Raw genomic sequence first — 18,483 nt, forward strand, 5'->3', positions numbered from 1 at the left:
AGGAAACAAATTTCAAAAATATTTTTTCAGTGTTCGTGGAGCCGGCTTGAAATCGATAAATATTGCATTTTGCACCAAAACCAATTAGTCAACCTCAGTCAGCATGCTGTAATCATCGTCGTCATCATCGTCATCATCATCGTCATCATCGTCGTCATCATCGTCATCATCGTCATCATCATCGTCATCATCGTCATCATCGTCATCATCATCATCATCGTCATCATCATCATCGTCATCATCATCATCATCATCATCATCATCATCGATTCTGTCCACAGGATGTTAAACGCGCGTGCAACCGATAATTAATTTTTCCACGGAAATGGATTTTTTACCCTTTTCTATCTCTCTGCTAAAGTAAGCAATGGACGTTTTATGTTGATTAATAATTCCTAAAGAAGAACTAGTTATTTCTAATCAAGAACTGTCATTTTTCTACTTCATTTAATTCTATTACTTCAGTCGCAGGAAGAGACCCAATTAAGAAAAAAACTTTCTTGTCTTCTCTTTTCATTTCATATCGATTTTGAGAAAATAAATTTTGTATTACATTTATTCGTCCACCTCAGTCATCTTTGTTTGATTGTTCAACTCCATTTTACACTTTCATTTTCATTTTTATTTTTTTGGAGTTTGCGAGACTAACATTGACACCCGTAGTTCCGCAAGACATTCTATTATCTTTTTATTGGCTTGGTTTTAAGTTCGTCGGTTTTATCCGAAAAAATAAAAAAAAATTAAAAAGCAGCAAATAGTTAGCGTATATACTAACGTGAATAGGTGTTTGATTATAAGAGATAATTATGACCAACAGTTTAATTGGGATCATTTTATGAAATTGTAGTCAGTAATTTTTAGATAGTACTTTTATAAAAAAAGAGTTCGATGTTACTTACGTTCAATCATTTCCGGTTCTGAAATTAGAAATAAAATGATAAACATGAATATGTACCAAAAAAATAGATAAGCAAAAACGGGAGCTTGTTCAGAATAAGAACGAAAGTTGAAATACTTAATTTCAGTTAAAACGGATGTTATCTACTTAATTGTTATGTCGAAAATTAGTAGAATATCCCAAAATTACGAAAAACGATAAAGCAGAAAAGAAATCATTAATGTAAATAGTTTGCGAGAAATATTGTAAATGATAAAGGATTAAATAATGATACACATAATTCCATACTAAGTTGCTTCCCTTGTTTAACTTACATTTCAAAAATAATAATGGCGGATTAATGAATCGTGAAATCGTGAAAGTAAGTGTTTTATGCAATAATGCAGAAATATGTTACTAATTGCGATATAAAAATTAAGTAGATAACACTGGTCTTAATTGAAATTCAATTTTGTGGCTTTCGATGTTCGTTCTAATACCAAAGCACCCAAAAACGTCTCAATGAAAATATAACTTAAACATGGAGTTTTATTTTCTTTATTGATTTCCTTTTGTTTCAAGTAAAAATAAAAACGATTTTAAGTAAAACTAAAGCACGGAATCTAAACGTTTTGTGAACAATAAAAAAATTGCTACAATAAAATAAATTTATCCCAATAAATTGTACATGAAAATTTACTAACATTTTATCTTTAAAGCTTAAATTCCTGAGTTGCTCACTTTGAAAATCTTGTAAGAAAACAACATTGAATCATTTGTTATTAAGCAACGTACAAAGGTGTAAATGGATGGTAACATTCAATGCTGCTAAGACTAAGCTTCTTTTCTTTTAACAATTACAAGATTAATTTAACTCTTATATATGACATTTCATTTTATTAATTTAACTCTTATATATGACATTTTATTTTATTAATTTAACTCTTATATATGACATTTCATTTTATTAATTTAACTCTTATATATGACATTTTATTTTATTAATTTAACTCTTATATATGACATTTCATTTTATTAATTTAACTCTTATATATGACATTTTATTTTATCAATTTAACTCTTATATATGACATTTCATTTTATTAATTTAACTCTCATATATGACATTTTATTTTATTAATTTAACTCTTATATATGACATTTTATTTTATTAATTTAACTCTTATATATGACATTTTATTTTATTAATTTAACTCTTATATATGACATTTTATTTTATTAATTTAACTCTTATATATGACATTTTATTTTATTAATTTAACTCTTATATATGACATTTTATTTTATTAATTTAACTCTTATATATGACATTTTATTTTATTAATTTAACTCTTATATATAACATTTTATTTTATTAATTTAACTCTTATATATGACATTTTATTTTATTAATTTAACTCTTATATATAACATTTCATTTTATTAATTTAACTCTTATATATGACATTTTATTTTATTAATTTAACTCTTATATATGACATTTTATTTTATTAATTTAACTCTTATATATGACATTTTATTTTATTAATTTAACTCTTATATATGACATTTTATTTTATTAATTTAACTCTTATATATGACATTTCATTCTATTAATTTAACTCTTATATATGACATTTTATTTTATTAATTTAACTCTTATATATGACATTTTATTTTATTAATTTAACTCTTATATATAACATTTCATTTTATTAATTTAACTCTTATATATAACATTTCATTTTATTAATTTAACTCTTATATATGACATTTCATTTTATTAATTTAACTCTTATATATGACATTTCATTTTATTAATTTAACTCTTATATATGACATTTTATTTTATTAATTTAACTCTTATATATGACATTTTATTTTATTAATTTAACACTTATATATGACATTTAATTTTACTAATTTAACACTTATATATGACATTTTATTTTATTAATTTAACTCTTATATATAACATTTTATTTTATTAATTTAACTCTTATATATAACATTTCATTTTATTAATTTAACTCTTATATATGACATTTTATTTTATTAATTTAACTCTTATATATGACATTTCATTTTAATTATTTAACTCTTATATATGACATTTTATTTTATTAATTTAACTCTTATATATGACATTTTATTTTATTAATTTAACTCTTATATATGACATTTTATTTTATTAATTTAACTCTTATATATGACATGTTATTTTATTAATTTAACTCTTATATATAACATTTCATTTTATTAATTTAACTCTTGTATATGACGTTTCATTTTATTAATTTAATTCTTGTATATGACATTTTATTTTATTAATTTAACTCTTGTATATGACATTTTATTTTACTAAGTTTACTCTCATATATGACATTTTATTTTACTAATTTAAACCTTATATACGACATTTTATTTTACTAATTTAACTCTTATATATGACATTTTATTTTACTAATTTATCTCTTACATATGACATTTTATTTGACTAATTTAACTCTTATATATGACATTTTATTTGACTAATTTATCACTTATATATGACATTTTATTTTACTAATTTAACTCTTACATATGACATTTTATTTTATTAATTTAACACTTATATATGACATTTAATTTTACTAATTTAACACTTATATATGACATTTCATTTTACTAATTTAACTCTTATATATGACATTTAATTTTACTAATTTAACTCTTATATATGACATTTCATTTTACTAATTTAACTCTTATATATGAAATTTAATTTTACTAATTTAACTCTTATATATGACGTTTCATTTTATTAATTTAGCTCTTATATATGAAATTTCATTTTATTAATTTAACTCATATATTACATTTAATTTAAACTGTCGAATCGAAAGTTATACTTCAGAAAATAATTTTATTGAATTAATAATGTTCCTCTTAAACATTTCGTAATAAAATGTTTATAAGTTTTACATAGGGGAGGAATAAGAAGAATAGGAATATCAAGAAGGAAGAAAAAAGAAAGAAATGCCAGAATAATAAATATGAGGCGGACATGAAAGTTCTTTCGGAAGTTTTAATTTGGATTTGAAATGGTGTATCTTCAAATAAGTTTTTCATTATAATACCATTTTAAAGAGCGGTTTTCGCTCTATCTAATCGTTTAAAACAATTGTCTTCTTTTTCGAACGTTGAATACAAGATAGAAAAAAGCAAAGTCGCACAATTCCCTTACTTCAATTCAAGCTAGGCCGAAAAGCTGCTGAAACAGCTCGCTATAACAATGAAGCGTTTAACCCAGCAACCAATACTAAACGTACAGCACAATGACGGTTTAAGAAATTTTGTGGCCACGACGAGACTTTTGAAGATGATGAGCGTAGTGGTCGGCCATAGAATGTTGACAACGATTAATTAAGAGCCTTAGTCGAAGCGAATCCACGCACAACTGTTTGAGAACTTGCTTCTGAATTAGATGTAACGTATACGACGATGTCCAACCACTTGAGAGAGATTGGAAAGACAAAAAAAAAAAAATAATTTGATAAATGGGTGCCTCACGAATTGAACGACAACCAAAAGAAACGCCGTTATGAAGTGTCATCTTCCCTCTTTTTACGCAAAAAGAACAACCCGTTTCTCGACTGACTGGGCTGTGACTTGCAATAAAAAGTGGGTTCTTTACAACAACCGGTGACGATCAGCTCAGTGGTTAGATGCCGACAAAGTTCCACGACACTTCCCGAAGTCAGAGTTGCACCAAAAGAAGGTCATGCTGACTTTGGTGGTCTGCGACTGGTCTCATCTATTACAGATTTTTGAATGCTGGCGAAACCATTACGGCGATGCAGTATTGTCAACAAATGGATGAAATGCATCAGAAACTTCGACAACAACATCCTTCATTAGTTAACAGAAAAGGTCCAATTCTCCATGACAAAGCCCAATCACTTGTTGCAAAAACGACCCTGCAGAAGTTGAACGAATTGAGCTATAAAACTCTGCCTCATCCGCTATACTCTCTGGACCTCTCACCTACCGACTATCACTTTTTCAAGTATCTCGAAAACTTTCTGCGTGAGGAATACTTAAAAATCTAAGCGATATCAAAAATACTTTTAGCGACTTCATCGACACCAGAACGCAAGAATTTTTCGTTACTATCATAAATACACTTGTTTTGTGTTGGCGAAAGTGTGACGGTACTTATTTCGATCAATAATTTTTTGTTTGAGGCAAGATATGTTCATCTAAATTTAAAAGTTAAAAACCGCAAAAACTCTTTTCTCAACCTGATAGAAAACCACAGATCTGCAGGTCATTAAAATACAACGTCTTTGTTTACGTACGGGCGATGAGGACTGACTGAATCTGGGTAGTGGAAGAATATAACGTCGAAGGACAGCGAAGAAGAAAAAGATGAAGAAGAATACACGAATCAATGACGTATCCTTTAAATATCCCGTAAGAAGTTTTTAATATGGTTTACATAGAAGAAGAAAAAGAAGCATGGAATGCTATAAAATAGAAGAAAAAGCCGCAGGTCTGTCAGTCATAACAAAAACAACGTATTTGTTTACGTACTGGTGGTGAAGAATGATTATATATATATATATATATATATATATATATATATATATATATATATATATATATATATATATATATATATATATACTAGCGATGGGGGGTAAATATATATAAGCTAACATTTAAAAATAAAAATATTAAAACAAAAATGTATAAACAAAAATACAAACTCGATTATTGAGTTTTATTTCGTTTGTTAATTTTAATTTTTTCAAGTAAAAATATAAATCAAAACAAATTTATATGAAAATACAGTACTGAAAAAGAACGTCTTATTAATAATGAAAATGTATTGATAAAGATTAAAAAAATAGTTATATGAATAAACTATTACATAAAATTTACTATTAACATTTTATCTTTATAAAATAGTCAATTTCAAACTACCGAGTTGAAACTTTTCAAAAAGTTTTGTATCTTGATAAATATGACAATAAATGTTATTTAGTTGTGCAAGAACTATGGCACCAGGGTCGGAAAGTGGGATTAAGAAGGAGGCGCATTCTGATCTACAAAATGTGCCTGGGCAGCCCCGTCGGCATTCCCCGGTAAGAGCGCCGTAGGCGATTTGCAATAACTTAACCTCTTCTCAAAGAGAGAAGACAAAGCCTGGGAAGGTGCACCTCCTAGAACGACACAGCACCAACATTACACTGCAATCAACAGGGATCAGGTAATTAATCTTTATTGATTTTTTGGGGGGGGCAGGGGGCGAGGATAAAATTCCTTATCTGAACATTATATACGAAGGGAAGGGTGTATAGTTCTCTCCAACTGCAAGAACTGTGATACTAGGGTCGAAAAAAGTGGGATTGAAAAAGTCACTGCTCAAGGGAAGGAGCACTCCGACTCTGCAAAATATGCATGTGCAGCCCTATTGGCATTTCCCAGCAAAGACGCCTCAGGCGATTAGCAAAATAAAATAACCCCTTCTCAAAGAGAAAAGGCAACGCCTGGGAGGATGGACCTCCTAGAACTGCACAGAACCAGCATTACACCACAATCAAGGTGAGCATGAATTTAGTGTGTATCAATAAAAATGCGTAATTAAAAAATGTGTAAATAGAAATGCGTAAACAAAAATGTTAAAAAAAATGTAACCGCGATTATTGAATTTTCTGCTTATTGATTTTAATTATTTCAAGTCAAAATATGAATAGAAATGCTTTCTTGTTTGACAGTAAAACAATGAAAAAGAATTTTTATTGACAATTAAAATTATTGATACAAATAAATACATATGACCATAATGAAATCGGAATTTTCGACGCTCATAGCAAATAATAACAGTTAGAACTTTTAAAATAAATTTGAATCATTATATTTTTTTTTGTAGTATTATCAAGAATAAAGATTCTAAAAAAAACAAAAAAAACCCCAAAACTCGTATTTTTTACTCTCCGTAAAACCGGCGATTTTTCCAAAACTCGCTTCCAAAAAGCTAAAACGGGGGAAAAAATGGAACCAAATGTTAATTTCTACATACTTTGACGTAAACAATGAAAACAACGCGAGTTTTAAACCATTCTCTCAAAAATCAAATTATTGATCAATTTCGTTAATTTTTTTATAGACTTATTAAAAAAAAGTTTAACTTTATATAAACTAAATAATATAATATACAAAAAAAAACAAAAAACAAAAAAAAAACTCATATTTCCCCTTACTAACGCGATAGCATCAGAGTTTATTTTGTGGAGGGAATTCACATCTTAGTTTTTATATATTAAAATATACTGGAACTATGAACTATATTTAAGTTTGGGTCGCAAACGTTGCTGATTTATACGATTAATATCGATTTTTCGGAAAAAAGATGTCGGAAAATATATTCAAATTATTTAAGTTTTATTAATTTTTTAAATTATTTATTATTTACATTTGACAGTTTTAACCTGTGTACTTTCCAAAGATTTCCGAAATTATTTCTAATTTTTTAATGATTGAATTTTTCAAGGTTCATGGAAAAAGTTTGAAGATTTGCTCTTAAAACTTATGAATAAACAGATAATCTTTCTGTTAACAATAAAAAAAAACCCCATTTAATCGATGCCGTTTTTTGGTCAATGAATAAATAAAGAATATATTTAAAATCGAGCGTGAATAATTTTGTGTATGGTAGACAAATATAGTAAAAATCAACGCGTTTTCTTTAGTTGTGACATTTATTGGTCATTTATTTATTGGGTGGGTCCTCTACCAGTATTCTGTTTAATTTTTGCTTTTGAAACGTTCATCAAGGCTTATCATATGACAGTATAATTTTTTTTACATAGGCATCACCACTTATCAAGGCCAAGAGGCCACTTGAGGATAAGGTTAAAGAGTGTACAGTAGAAATTGGACAATATAGTAATCGTTAATAATGGAAATTCGGTAAATTTGTTAACTTATATGGAACGGTTCATCAAAAACTTGTTTACGTTAGACTTGAAGACAACCATATTGTAGTCAGCCGGAAAGCAGGAAAACGGAAGATAATGCCACAGGCGTTCAGTTCTAAGAAAGAAGCTTTGTTCATGGAATCTACGTTTAGGTTTAGGCACAGATAAAGAGTGGGAGAAATTAGTGATAATGTTTTCTGCTAGGCGGGTGTTTCTTGTGAAAGTCTGGCGAGGGGGGGCATAGATTGGAGCTCAGCCGAGCACTTGCCATGAAAATAACGATAAGGCAGAGACAAAGTCGCAACATCTCTTCTATGAGAAAGAATATAATACGCGAAAGTAGACAATAGTTACAAAACAGTGAAACATCTTTCCATGTTAAGAATGGGTTTCTAAATAACATTATTTTAGCGCGGTACCTTATTTCAAGGATTTAAAATTTAAATAATATAGGAATTAATAATTGATGTTCCCTAAAGTAAAGAGTAATTACATAAAAATTACAATATTGAAAACTATTTTAATTAATTTACTTTCTGTTTTGTAAAATGAAAAATATTTTTCTATTAACAAAAATAAAAAATTATTATTTTGTAATATTATGATTAGAAAGAAACACATTTATTCAAAAATGGAATTTAGTTTACTTAACGTATTGCAATAATGTTTTCTTTGTGTTAATTTGTTAACAAAAGATGAAATTTTTAAAGTTAGCTGCTTCCGTAGTTAACGAAAGGTAACTTCTAAGCTTTATGCGTTTCAGATGTAACATTTTTATATACAAAAATTAAATGTCTATTTCATATTTCAAGCCAAAATTAAATGTCTATTTCATGTTTTCAAGCTTTTACTGTTATATTTCACTTGACTAATGATTGAACCAAAATTTTAACAAAGTATAATGTATATTTGTACAAGTGTTTTTTCCTATATTTTTAATGTTTAATTGGGTTAGTATCTACGAAAATGTTACAGCCATTTTGATTTTTTTGTCATTTTTTAAGACTTTGCTATTTTGCGATGTTCAAATCAAATCTCACTGATTTTATGAGGTGTAAAATAAATAATGTTTATATACGATTTAAACCGCGATCTTCTTTAATATAAAGTAAAAATTACAATAAATGAATTTTATTTTACTAGTTTTTACTTGTATTATTTTGTTATGGGAGTCGAAAATTGGTGTCATATCTACAAATAAAAACAGTTATCTGGATAAATTATTACATAAAATTTATTAATAACAGTTTGTCTTTATAAAATAATCCATTTCAACTCCTGAGTTTCAAATATTAAAAAATCTAAATATTTATGAGAACAACTGAACAATTCAAAATATAAATAAAAGTTACTTACCTCGCACCATTTTCTCCCCTATAAAAATAAAAAAAGATACAAAAATACATCAAATGATTTGATAAGTTTTTATGACATAAAAACACATAATAAATGTCAATATGTCATTGCAATTATTATTTCAATGAAATATTTCCCATATTAATAAGTCTTCATTATATTAGTAGAAAGTATACATATCCTTTATGATGCCGCATCCGACAACCGTAACCTATCATCTTGAAATATCAGACGAATGGAACAGAAATTAATTCGACTAAACGTCACACACCGACGCTTCAATTTCAGTTAATCGATATGATCCAGAATGTACTCATAGTTATTTCATCACGTTCCCCTGAGCTAAATTCTCCTGTGAAATTTAGCTTTAATATCTACAGGCAAGGGCTTCCAGCATTACCCGGTCGTAAAATACGCTTAAATATGATAATTTATACAAATTTCGTATTTTATTTATTTATTTTTTTTTACACAGTGGTCACCACTTATCAAGGCCCGGAAGCCACTCAGGGATAAGGGTTATTGCAAGTACATTACGTTAGTGTGGAGATTTGATGAAGTGTTTACTTAAGGGGGCGGTTCATTAGGAATTTGTTAACATTGGACTTGAACACATCCAAGTTGTAGTCAGGTGGGAAGCAGGCAGACGGAACAGAGTTCCACAGGCGTGCAGTTCTAAGAAAGAAGCTTTATTATTATAGTCAATTATTTATATTATAGTGTACAATATATAGTCATGATTCCAAAAGTAAAATAAAATATGATTTGAGTGCCATCAGTTAGAATCGAAAGCGAAACCAAAACTTAGCAAAACAGTTGTCTACAAGTTAATCAAAGACTGCAGTTTATTTGTACTCAATATGGTTGGACTGTGGAAAGGAGTATGGATTTGATTAAATACAAGCTGATTTGCATGACAACAATGTTTTTGATAGACAAGATGCAAGCAAGGACAGGCGGACGGACGGTCCACAGAGTTTTATAATCATACTTGCAGACCGCTCAGTGTTGCCCGGTCATAAGATAAGCTTAAATATGCTATTTTAATTCGTGCAGATTATATATTTATTATTATAAAGACAATTTTCTATCGATTATTATATTAAACCTAATATATAGTATTGAGATCAAAAGTATATATATATATATATATATATATATATATATATATATATATATATATATATATATATATATATATATATATATATGATTTGGGTGCCATCAGCTAGAATCAAAACCAAAATATACAACTCTCCACCCTGATTCCCTAACCTTTGACCAAGTTCATACGCATATATATATATATATATATATATATATATATATATATATATATATATATATATATATATATATATATATATATATATATACATATATATATATATACATATATATATATATACATATATATATATATATATATATATATATATACATATACATATATATATATATATATGTCTGTTTATTATACAAACATTTATTTCAATATTGCTACTTTTTTGGTCTGATGAAGTGATCTCTGAATTGGGATCCACTGAAACATGTATGCAAATATGCAATCAACAATATTTGTATAATTAACAGACTATATATCATCTGTCCTCCACTGAGCACTCTTTAATAAGCATGCGGGTTTCACTGGATTTACATGTAGGAAACCACTCTATACAACTATTATACACTCACACACGCACACACACACACACACACACACACACACACACACACACACACACACACGCATGCATGTATGTATGTATGTATGTATGTATGTAAATTCACTTGTCAACCCTTTTTTAAAAGATGGAATCGACCAATCGTCGAAGACAAGATGCAAGCAAGCAAGTTTCACAGAGTTTTATAAATTATATAGATGGATATAATTTATTCACAAAACAAGACAATCAAGGCATAAACAAAAAGCGTGAAAACAGACTAATTGTACTTTATATAATACACGTAGAAAAATAATAAATATAAACGGACACAATATTTACTTCTTAGTTCAACAATACTGTTAATTATTTACATGAAATCTCTTGGAATTTTGCGATTATTTCTTCAGCTGTGTAATTTACTGTTATTGATATTGACAATATTTCTTTTGAAGAAAAATTCTATTAGTATTAATAATATTTATAAAATAATTCTCTTCTCACATAAAAATAGAATCGCCATTGTCATCTAAATACTCTTTAAATACATAAAACATGGATTTTCCGAAAGTCGTAATAATTAATAGATAACTACTCCCAGCTGAAAGTATCCTATATCTCTTTCTACAAAGACACCATTCGCTCATGTATTGAATATATATCTGGGCTGGTGCATCAACCACTAGTCTCTCCCTCTTAGACAGGATCTAAAAATGTGCCTCCAATCTAATAGGTTCCGTCTTGTCAACTAAGCCGTAACCCCTGTCGCATCTCCGCAGTGTTGTATCCTTGTACCTGTTTTACAACTATATTTAAATTGAACGTGTTCTGACAAACTCTTAGCACTTGTCCCCCCCCTCGACGTAAATACCTCCGACTAATCCAAGAAGCAGCAAAATTCAACCCCTTCTCTATAGAGGCAAGAAAGAATCTGTTTTTAAAGCGATAAACATTCTCTTTCTCCTGACTGTAAAAAATAATTGTCAACTAAATATTTTTGAATAAATGAAACAGATGTTTTTCCCTTTTAATTTATTGATTGTACAATTATAAATTGCTTTAAAAAAATCGAATAGTGCATAAAATTATTGTGAACTAAATATGCTTTGAATTAAATTGGCAACACAACGATCTGAAGTTTTAAAATAGCTGCGTACGCTTATAACACACGTTCAAATCAGCATAAGCATGTTATTATAGATATAATATTGAGAACCAGTTAAATTTATATTAGGCTTTTTGAAAATATAGCCAATGTCTTTGTGATCATTTTTCTATTAAAAAGAGATTGGATGCTACTTACGTTCTACCATTCTAGGCCCTGCAATTAGAAAGAAAATGGGAAATAAGAAACATTAATTGTGTAAACAAAGATGTATGAAAAACAAATGCAAACTTCACTATTTTGTTTTATTTTCGTTTGTTAACTTTAATCAATGTCAAGGGAAATGATAAATGAAAACGATCTATATTTATATAAGTATTAATCAATTTCGGTTAATCAGTGGATTGATCCTGCAAAAGGAATATTTATCGTTGGAAATAGCTGAGAAATCTTGATCCAATTCGAATAATAAACATGTGAGTTCGTTTCGCCATTTACATTTTACTTGGATGTGGAGTTTTTTCTCTGATAAATAATAAAATAACTAATAGAAATTTAAATAAATAACAAAACACTAAATTTGTTAATTCCAGAAACCTAGTTCAAAAATCATTTTGCATTTGTTCAATGCCACAAAGGAAATACGGTTTTCAGCCAATACTTAAGAATATGAGTGGCAAGTTAAATTACACATAAACAAACACGTGTCATATCGCTTGTAAAAAAACTTGCTCATCTGATTATATGCTAATTGGCTATTTGTGACGTTAGGTTAATAGATATTAAAAAAAATGAGTAATTACATTTTTGACACGTTTAAACGGACCCGAAAGCATATTTAGTGATTCCCTTGTCTTTTTATATGTATTCGATTGATTTGATTAGAATTACTCATTGAAATGTAAATTTTTAGAAAAAATGTTTTCAAAAGATTCAAATGCTACTTACGTTCTTCCATTTGACGTTCTGAAATTTAAAAAATGTGAAACGTTATAACAAAATGTATAAATAGATACAAGCATTGGTTAAATGTAAAAATATTAAGATTACTATAAAAGCTGTGAAATTAAAGGAATTTGAGGAGGTAGAACTATTGTAAAAAAATAATAAATAAAAAGGACGAAAATAAGAGTAAATAATGGATAATGGGAAAAGTTATGAATTTATTTTTGTGAACTAAATATGCTTTGAATTAAATTGGCAACACAACGATCTGAAGTTTTAAAATAGCTGCGTATGCTGATAACACACGTTCAAATCAGCATAAGCATGTTATTATAGATATAATATTGAGAACCAGTTTAATTTATATTAGGCTTTTTGGAAATATAGCCAATGTCTTTGTGATAATTTTTTAATTCAAAAGAGATTGGATGCTACTTACGTTCTACCATTCTAGGGCCTGCAATTAGAAAGAAAATGGGAAATAAGAAACATAAATTGTGTAAATAAAGATGTATGAAAAACAAATGCAAACTTCACTATTTTGTTTTATTTTCGTTTGTTAACTTTAATTAATGTCAAGGGAAATGATAAATGAAAACGATCTATATTTATATAAGTATTAATCAATTTCGGTTAATCAGTGGATCGATCCGGCAAAAGGAATATTTATCGTTTGAAATAGTTGAGAAATCTTGATCCAATTCGATGTAAGAAACTTTAAGGGGAATGAGGTTAAGCTTTAAAATTAATCAAAAAATATACAGAAGAAAAATAACTGTTAAGAAAATCTGTACAACCTTTACAACATGCCAAGGATTTTACCCAATGTGTATTTTTGCTATTAAATTCATTTTCAATTAAAATTTAGCGTTATTTATCTGATGTATGTTAGTTGAAAGATATTAAGAGACTTTATTACATTTACTAGCAGGGAGTCCAGACGTTTCCCGGGACTGAATAAGGATCAACGAATGTTCCACACTTCTAATACTTTTAGTGTAAAACTTCTTAAATGCACTTGTGATTAGAATTACTCATTGAAATGTAAACTTTTAGAAAAAAATGTTTTCAAAAGATTCAAATGCTACTTACGTTTTTCGATTTGACGTTCTGAAATTTAAAAAATGTGAAACGTTATAACAAAATGTATAAACAGATGCAAGCATTGGTTAAATGTAAAAAATATTAAGATTTTAAAAATTCCCTTTTTATATTAGTCATTTATATGAGGTAAATTCTACACAAGGGAGGAATGTGACTATTGAGATTTATATTTTTTTATCAATTCATTTACTTCTAAGCGTAAATAAAAATAAAACATCGATGTTAAAATAAAACAATGAACATGAATCATTGGAAAAAAAGTATCTTAATAAATTCTAACATAATCTTTACCGTAATAAATCTTAAATTTTTTAGGGAAGAATTCTTTCAATCAATTTGACCTTTTTCTTTCAATTGACATCAATAGTCAGAATTAAAAAACAAAAAAACAAAAAAAACACCAATAAGAGTCCAGTGTAAAGTTTTACAAATTTTCCTCTGCAAAAAGTTTTCTATTCAAATTCCCAAGAATAATAATTTTAACCGAGTAATGGTAGAATATCTTAATAGATCAATAATAGAACTTAGTAGATTAATATTAAAGCTTATTAAGAGAGTAGAAATTTTCAGAAGAGTATTAGCATAATTTGTTAAATGTCTAGCGCCACCAATAAATTTGCAAACTATTTAATCTGGAAACATAATTACATAAATTGAAACATGTAGAATCTTCTATCAATGTTTTGGGTTCGAATCGTGGTGTGAGATGTCTTTTTTTTCGATTTTTTAAATTTAAATATTGAACCCTGTATTATTTAAGCCATTTTTCACGTAATGTTCGTTCGTTTTTCTGTTTTAATTTGTGTTTTAACCCCCCCCCCCGCTAAATGAAAACTTTTTTTTTTTCAATGCTTACATCGTCATCGTCGTCGTCGTAACACTCGACGACTTTCAAACATCTTTCACTTCTGGCTGGCCGATTTTATTTTCAAACTTCGCCTCAGGGGTTCGGCATCGATCCTACCCCCCCGGTTTCTTTTTTATTTAACATCACACACCCCTACAAACACCCGGGCAACGCCGGGTACCCCTCGCTAGTTTTACATAAAAGAAGGTGTGAATGAACATCGACATTGTTTATAACAAGAACAAAATAAATTTTGCAAAGAATTGGTTGTTTTACGACCTATAAACTCTTCAGATTATTTAATTCTGAAGGCAGTAATTTTTTATTTTTATTTTTGGAGAAGAATTATGCTTCAATTTCTTTATATCCTTAAATATTTATTTATGGTGTTTGGTTTGGTTGGTTTCTAGACTAAAACTATTATTCTATTATTAATGCATGTCTGCGCATATTTCCTTAGATTATGTCGACAGAACATACCTGTCTTTAATTCACGGAAAAATGCATTGTTTCTTTCCGTTTTCACGTGAATTTTCCCTATTTACAAATACTGCTACACGGGAAAATTTCAGCAGATGACGAACACACTAACGCACGGGCCGCGGCACTGAAACACATCGGCCGCAGGAAAGTGGATTTCTTTATCGCGCGCCACGTCGTTATATGTAGAAAATTAGTTTTCTCCGCAAAATATAAGTGCATTATTCGTGATCAGCGTCCTCGAGAACCTACAAAAGCTGTGAAATTAAAGGAATTTGAGGAGGTAGAACTATTGTAAAAAAATAAATAAATAAAAGGACGAAAATAAAAGTAAATAATCAATAATGGGAAAAGTTATGAATTTATTTTTGTGAACTAAATATGCTTTGAATTAAATTGGCAACACAACGATCTGAAGTTTTAAAATAAAAAGAGATTGGATGCTACTTACGTTCTACCATCCTAGGCCCTGCAATTAGAAAGAAAATGGGAAATAAGAAACATTAATTGTGTAAACAAAGATGCATGAAAAAACAAACGCAAACTTCACTATTTTGTTTTATTTTCGTTTGTTAACTTTAATTAATGTCAAGGGAAATGATAAATGAAAACGATCTATATTTTTATAAGTATTAATCAATTTCGTTTGATCAGCGGATTGATCTTGCAAAAGGAATATTTATCGTTTGAAATAGTTGAGAAATCTTGATCCAATTCGAATAATAAACATGTGAGTTCGATTTGCCATTTACATTTTACTTGGATGTGGAGTTCTTTCTGATAAATAATAAAATAACTAATAGAAATTTAAATAAATAACAAAACATTTAATTTGTAAATTCCAGAAACTAGTTCAAAAATCATTTTGCATTTGTTCAATGCCACAAAGGAAATACGGGTTTTCAGCCAATACTTAAGAATATGAGTGGCAAGTTTAATTACACATAAACAAACACGTGTCATATCGCTTGTAAAAAAGAAAGTTGCTCATCTGATTATATGCTAATTGGCTATGTTTGACGTTAGATTAATAGTTATTAAAAAAAATGAGTAATTACATTTTTGACACGTTTAAACAGACCCGAAAACATATTTAGTGATTCGTTTGTCTTTTTATATGTATTCGATTGATTTGATTAGAATTGCTCATTGAAATGTAAATTTTTAGAAAAAATGTTTTCAAAAGATTCAAATGCTACTTACGTTCTTCCATTTGACGTTCTGAAATTTAAAAAATGTGAAACGTTATAACAAAATGTATAAACAAATGCAAGCATTGGTAAAATGTAAAAAATATTAAGATTACTATATAAGCTGAGAAATTAAAGAAATTTGAGGAGGTAGAACTATTGTAAAAAAATAATAAATAAAAAGGAGGAAAAAAAAGTAAATAATGGATAATGGGAAAAGTTATGAATTTATTATTGTGAACTAAATATGCTTCGAATTAAATTGGCAACCCAACGATCTGAAGTTTTAAAATAGCTGCGTACGCTGATAACACACGTTCAAATCAGCATAAACATGTTATTATAGATATAATATTGAGAACCAGTTTAATTTATATTAGGCTTTTTGGAAATATAGCCAATGTATTTGTGATAATTTTTCTATTAAAAAGAGATTGGATGCTACTTACGTTCTACCATTCTAGGCCCTGCAATTAGAAAGAAAATGGGAAATAAGAAACATAAATTGTGTAAACAAAGATGTATGAAAAAACAAATGTAAAAACTCCACAATTTTGTTTTATTTTCGTTTGTTAACTTTAATTAATGTCAAGGGAAATGATAAATGAAAACGATCTATGTTTATATAAGTATTAATCAATTTCGGTTAATCAGTGGATCGATCCTGCAAAAGGAATATTTATCGTTTGAAATAGTTGAGAAATCTTGATCCAATTCGATGTAAGAAAATTTAAGGGGAATGAGGTTAAGCTTTAAAATTAATCAAAAAATATACAGAAGAAAAACAACTGTTAAGAAAATCTGTACAACCTTTACAACATGCCAAGGATTTTACCCAATGTGTATTTTTGCTATTAAATTCATTTTCAATTAAAATTTAGCGTTATTTATCTGATGTATGTTAGTTGAAAGATATTAAGAGACTTTATTACATTTACTAGCAGGGAGTCCAGACGTTTCCCGGGACTGAATAAGGATCAACGAATGTTCCACACTTCTAATACTTTTAGTGTAAAACTTCTCAAATGCACTTGTGATGTAAGGCTATATAAGTTTGTCAAAGTTCGTCAAAATTGGATGTAATGTAAACTTTTAGAAAAAAATGTTTTCAAAAGATTCAAATGCTACTTACGTTCTTCCATTTGACGTTCTGAAATTAAAAAAATGTGAAACGTTATAACAAAATGTATCAACAGATGCAAGCATTGGTTAAATGTAAAAAATATTAAGATTTTAAAAATTCCCTTTTTATATTAGTCATTTATATGAGGTAAATTCTACACAAGGAAGGAATGTGACTATTGAGATTTATATTTTTTTTTCATCAATTAATTTACTTCTAAGTGTAAATAAAAAATAAAGAAGAAACCTATCTGAGAACACCAGCAAATAGATTAAGTACATTTCTGTAAAATTTCAAAACAGAAAAATCAGCCCAGCCGTTTCGTAGTTCATAGAAAATTAACACACACACACACACACACACACACACACACACACACACACACACACACACACACACACACACACACTAAAAGACAAACTGCCTGTTATATATATGTAGATATATATACTAAAAATCTGTTGTCAGAAATTTATAAGTTTGACTGGTCAGAAAAATTAACTTCCCACGATTTCTTCAGACGATTTATTACAGGTGGGAATCGTCATCACCACCAACAATATCAACAGATTTCTAATTAAAGTCATTTTCCATAAAAACAGGGTGTGAATGTGCCTCGACATTGTTTATAACAAGAACAAGATAAATTTTGTCAAAGAATTGGTTGTTTTACGACCTATCAACTCTTTTTAGATTATTTAATGCTGAATGCAGTAATTTTTATTTTTATATTTGGGGAAAAAATTATGCGTCAATTTCTTTATATCCTTAAATATTTATTCATGGTGTTTGGTTTTGTTGGTTTCTAGACTAAAACTATTATTCTA

At 28.1% G+C, this 18,483-nt stretch overlaps 1 protein-coding gene across 50 annotated transcripts in view; it reads right to left on the reverse strand.

Annotated features, from left to right (window-relative positions):
• The window catches only part of LOC145303484 (uncharacterized), a 578,993-nt gene that overhangs the window by 13,352 nt on the left and 547,158 nt on the right, over nt 1–18,483 (reverse strand). For 16 of the 50 annotated variants that reach the window (XM_080144904.1, XM_080144905.1, XM_080144871.1 and 13 more), the window contains 10 exons: nt 17,666–17,683; nt 16,983–17,000; nt 16,547–16,564; nt 15,795–15,812; nt 14,005–14,022; nt 13,352–13,369; nt 12,916–12,933; nt 12,166–12,183; nt 9,199–9,216; nt 900–917 (listed from right to left, as the gene is read on the reverse strand). In XM_080144904.1, coding sequence (XP_080001030.1) covers nt 900–917; nt 9,199–9,216; nt 12,166–12,183; nt 12,916–12,933; nt 13,352–13,369; nt 14,005–14,022; nt 15,795–15,812; nt 16,547–16,564; nt 16,983–17,000; nt 17,666–17,683 — 180 coding nt within the window. The remainder of the gene's footprint in view (nt 1–899; nt 918–9,198; nt 9,217–12,165; nt 12,184–12,915; nt 12,934–13,351; nt 13,370–14,004; nt 14,023–15,794; nt 15,813–16,546; nt 16,565–16,982; nt 17,001–17,665; nt 17,684–18,483) is intronic. The other 34 variants (XM_080144901.1, XM_080144898.1, XM_080144892.1 and 31 more) reach the window with 12 other exon arrangements.

Source organism: Euprymna scolopes, chromosome 19, assembly GCF_053919585.1.
Source record: "Euprymna scolopes isolate OS-2025 chromosome 19, ASM5391958v1, whole genome shotgun sequence".
Taxonomy (NCBI): Eukaryota; Metazoa; Mollusca; class Cephalopoda; order Sepiida; family Sepiolidae; genus Euprymna; species Euprymna scolopes.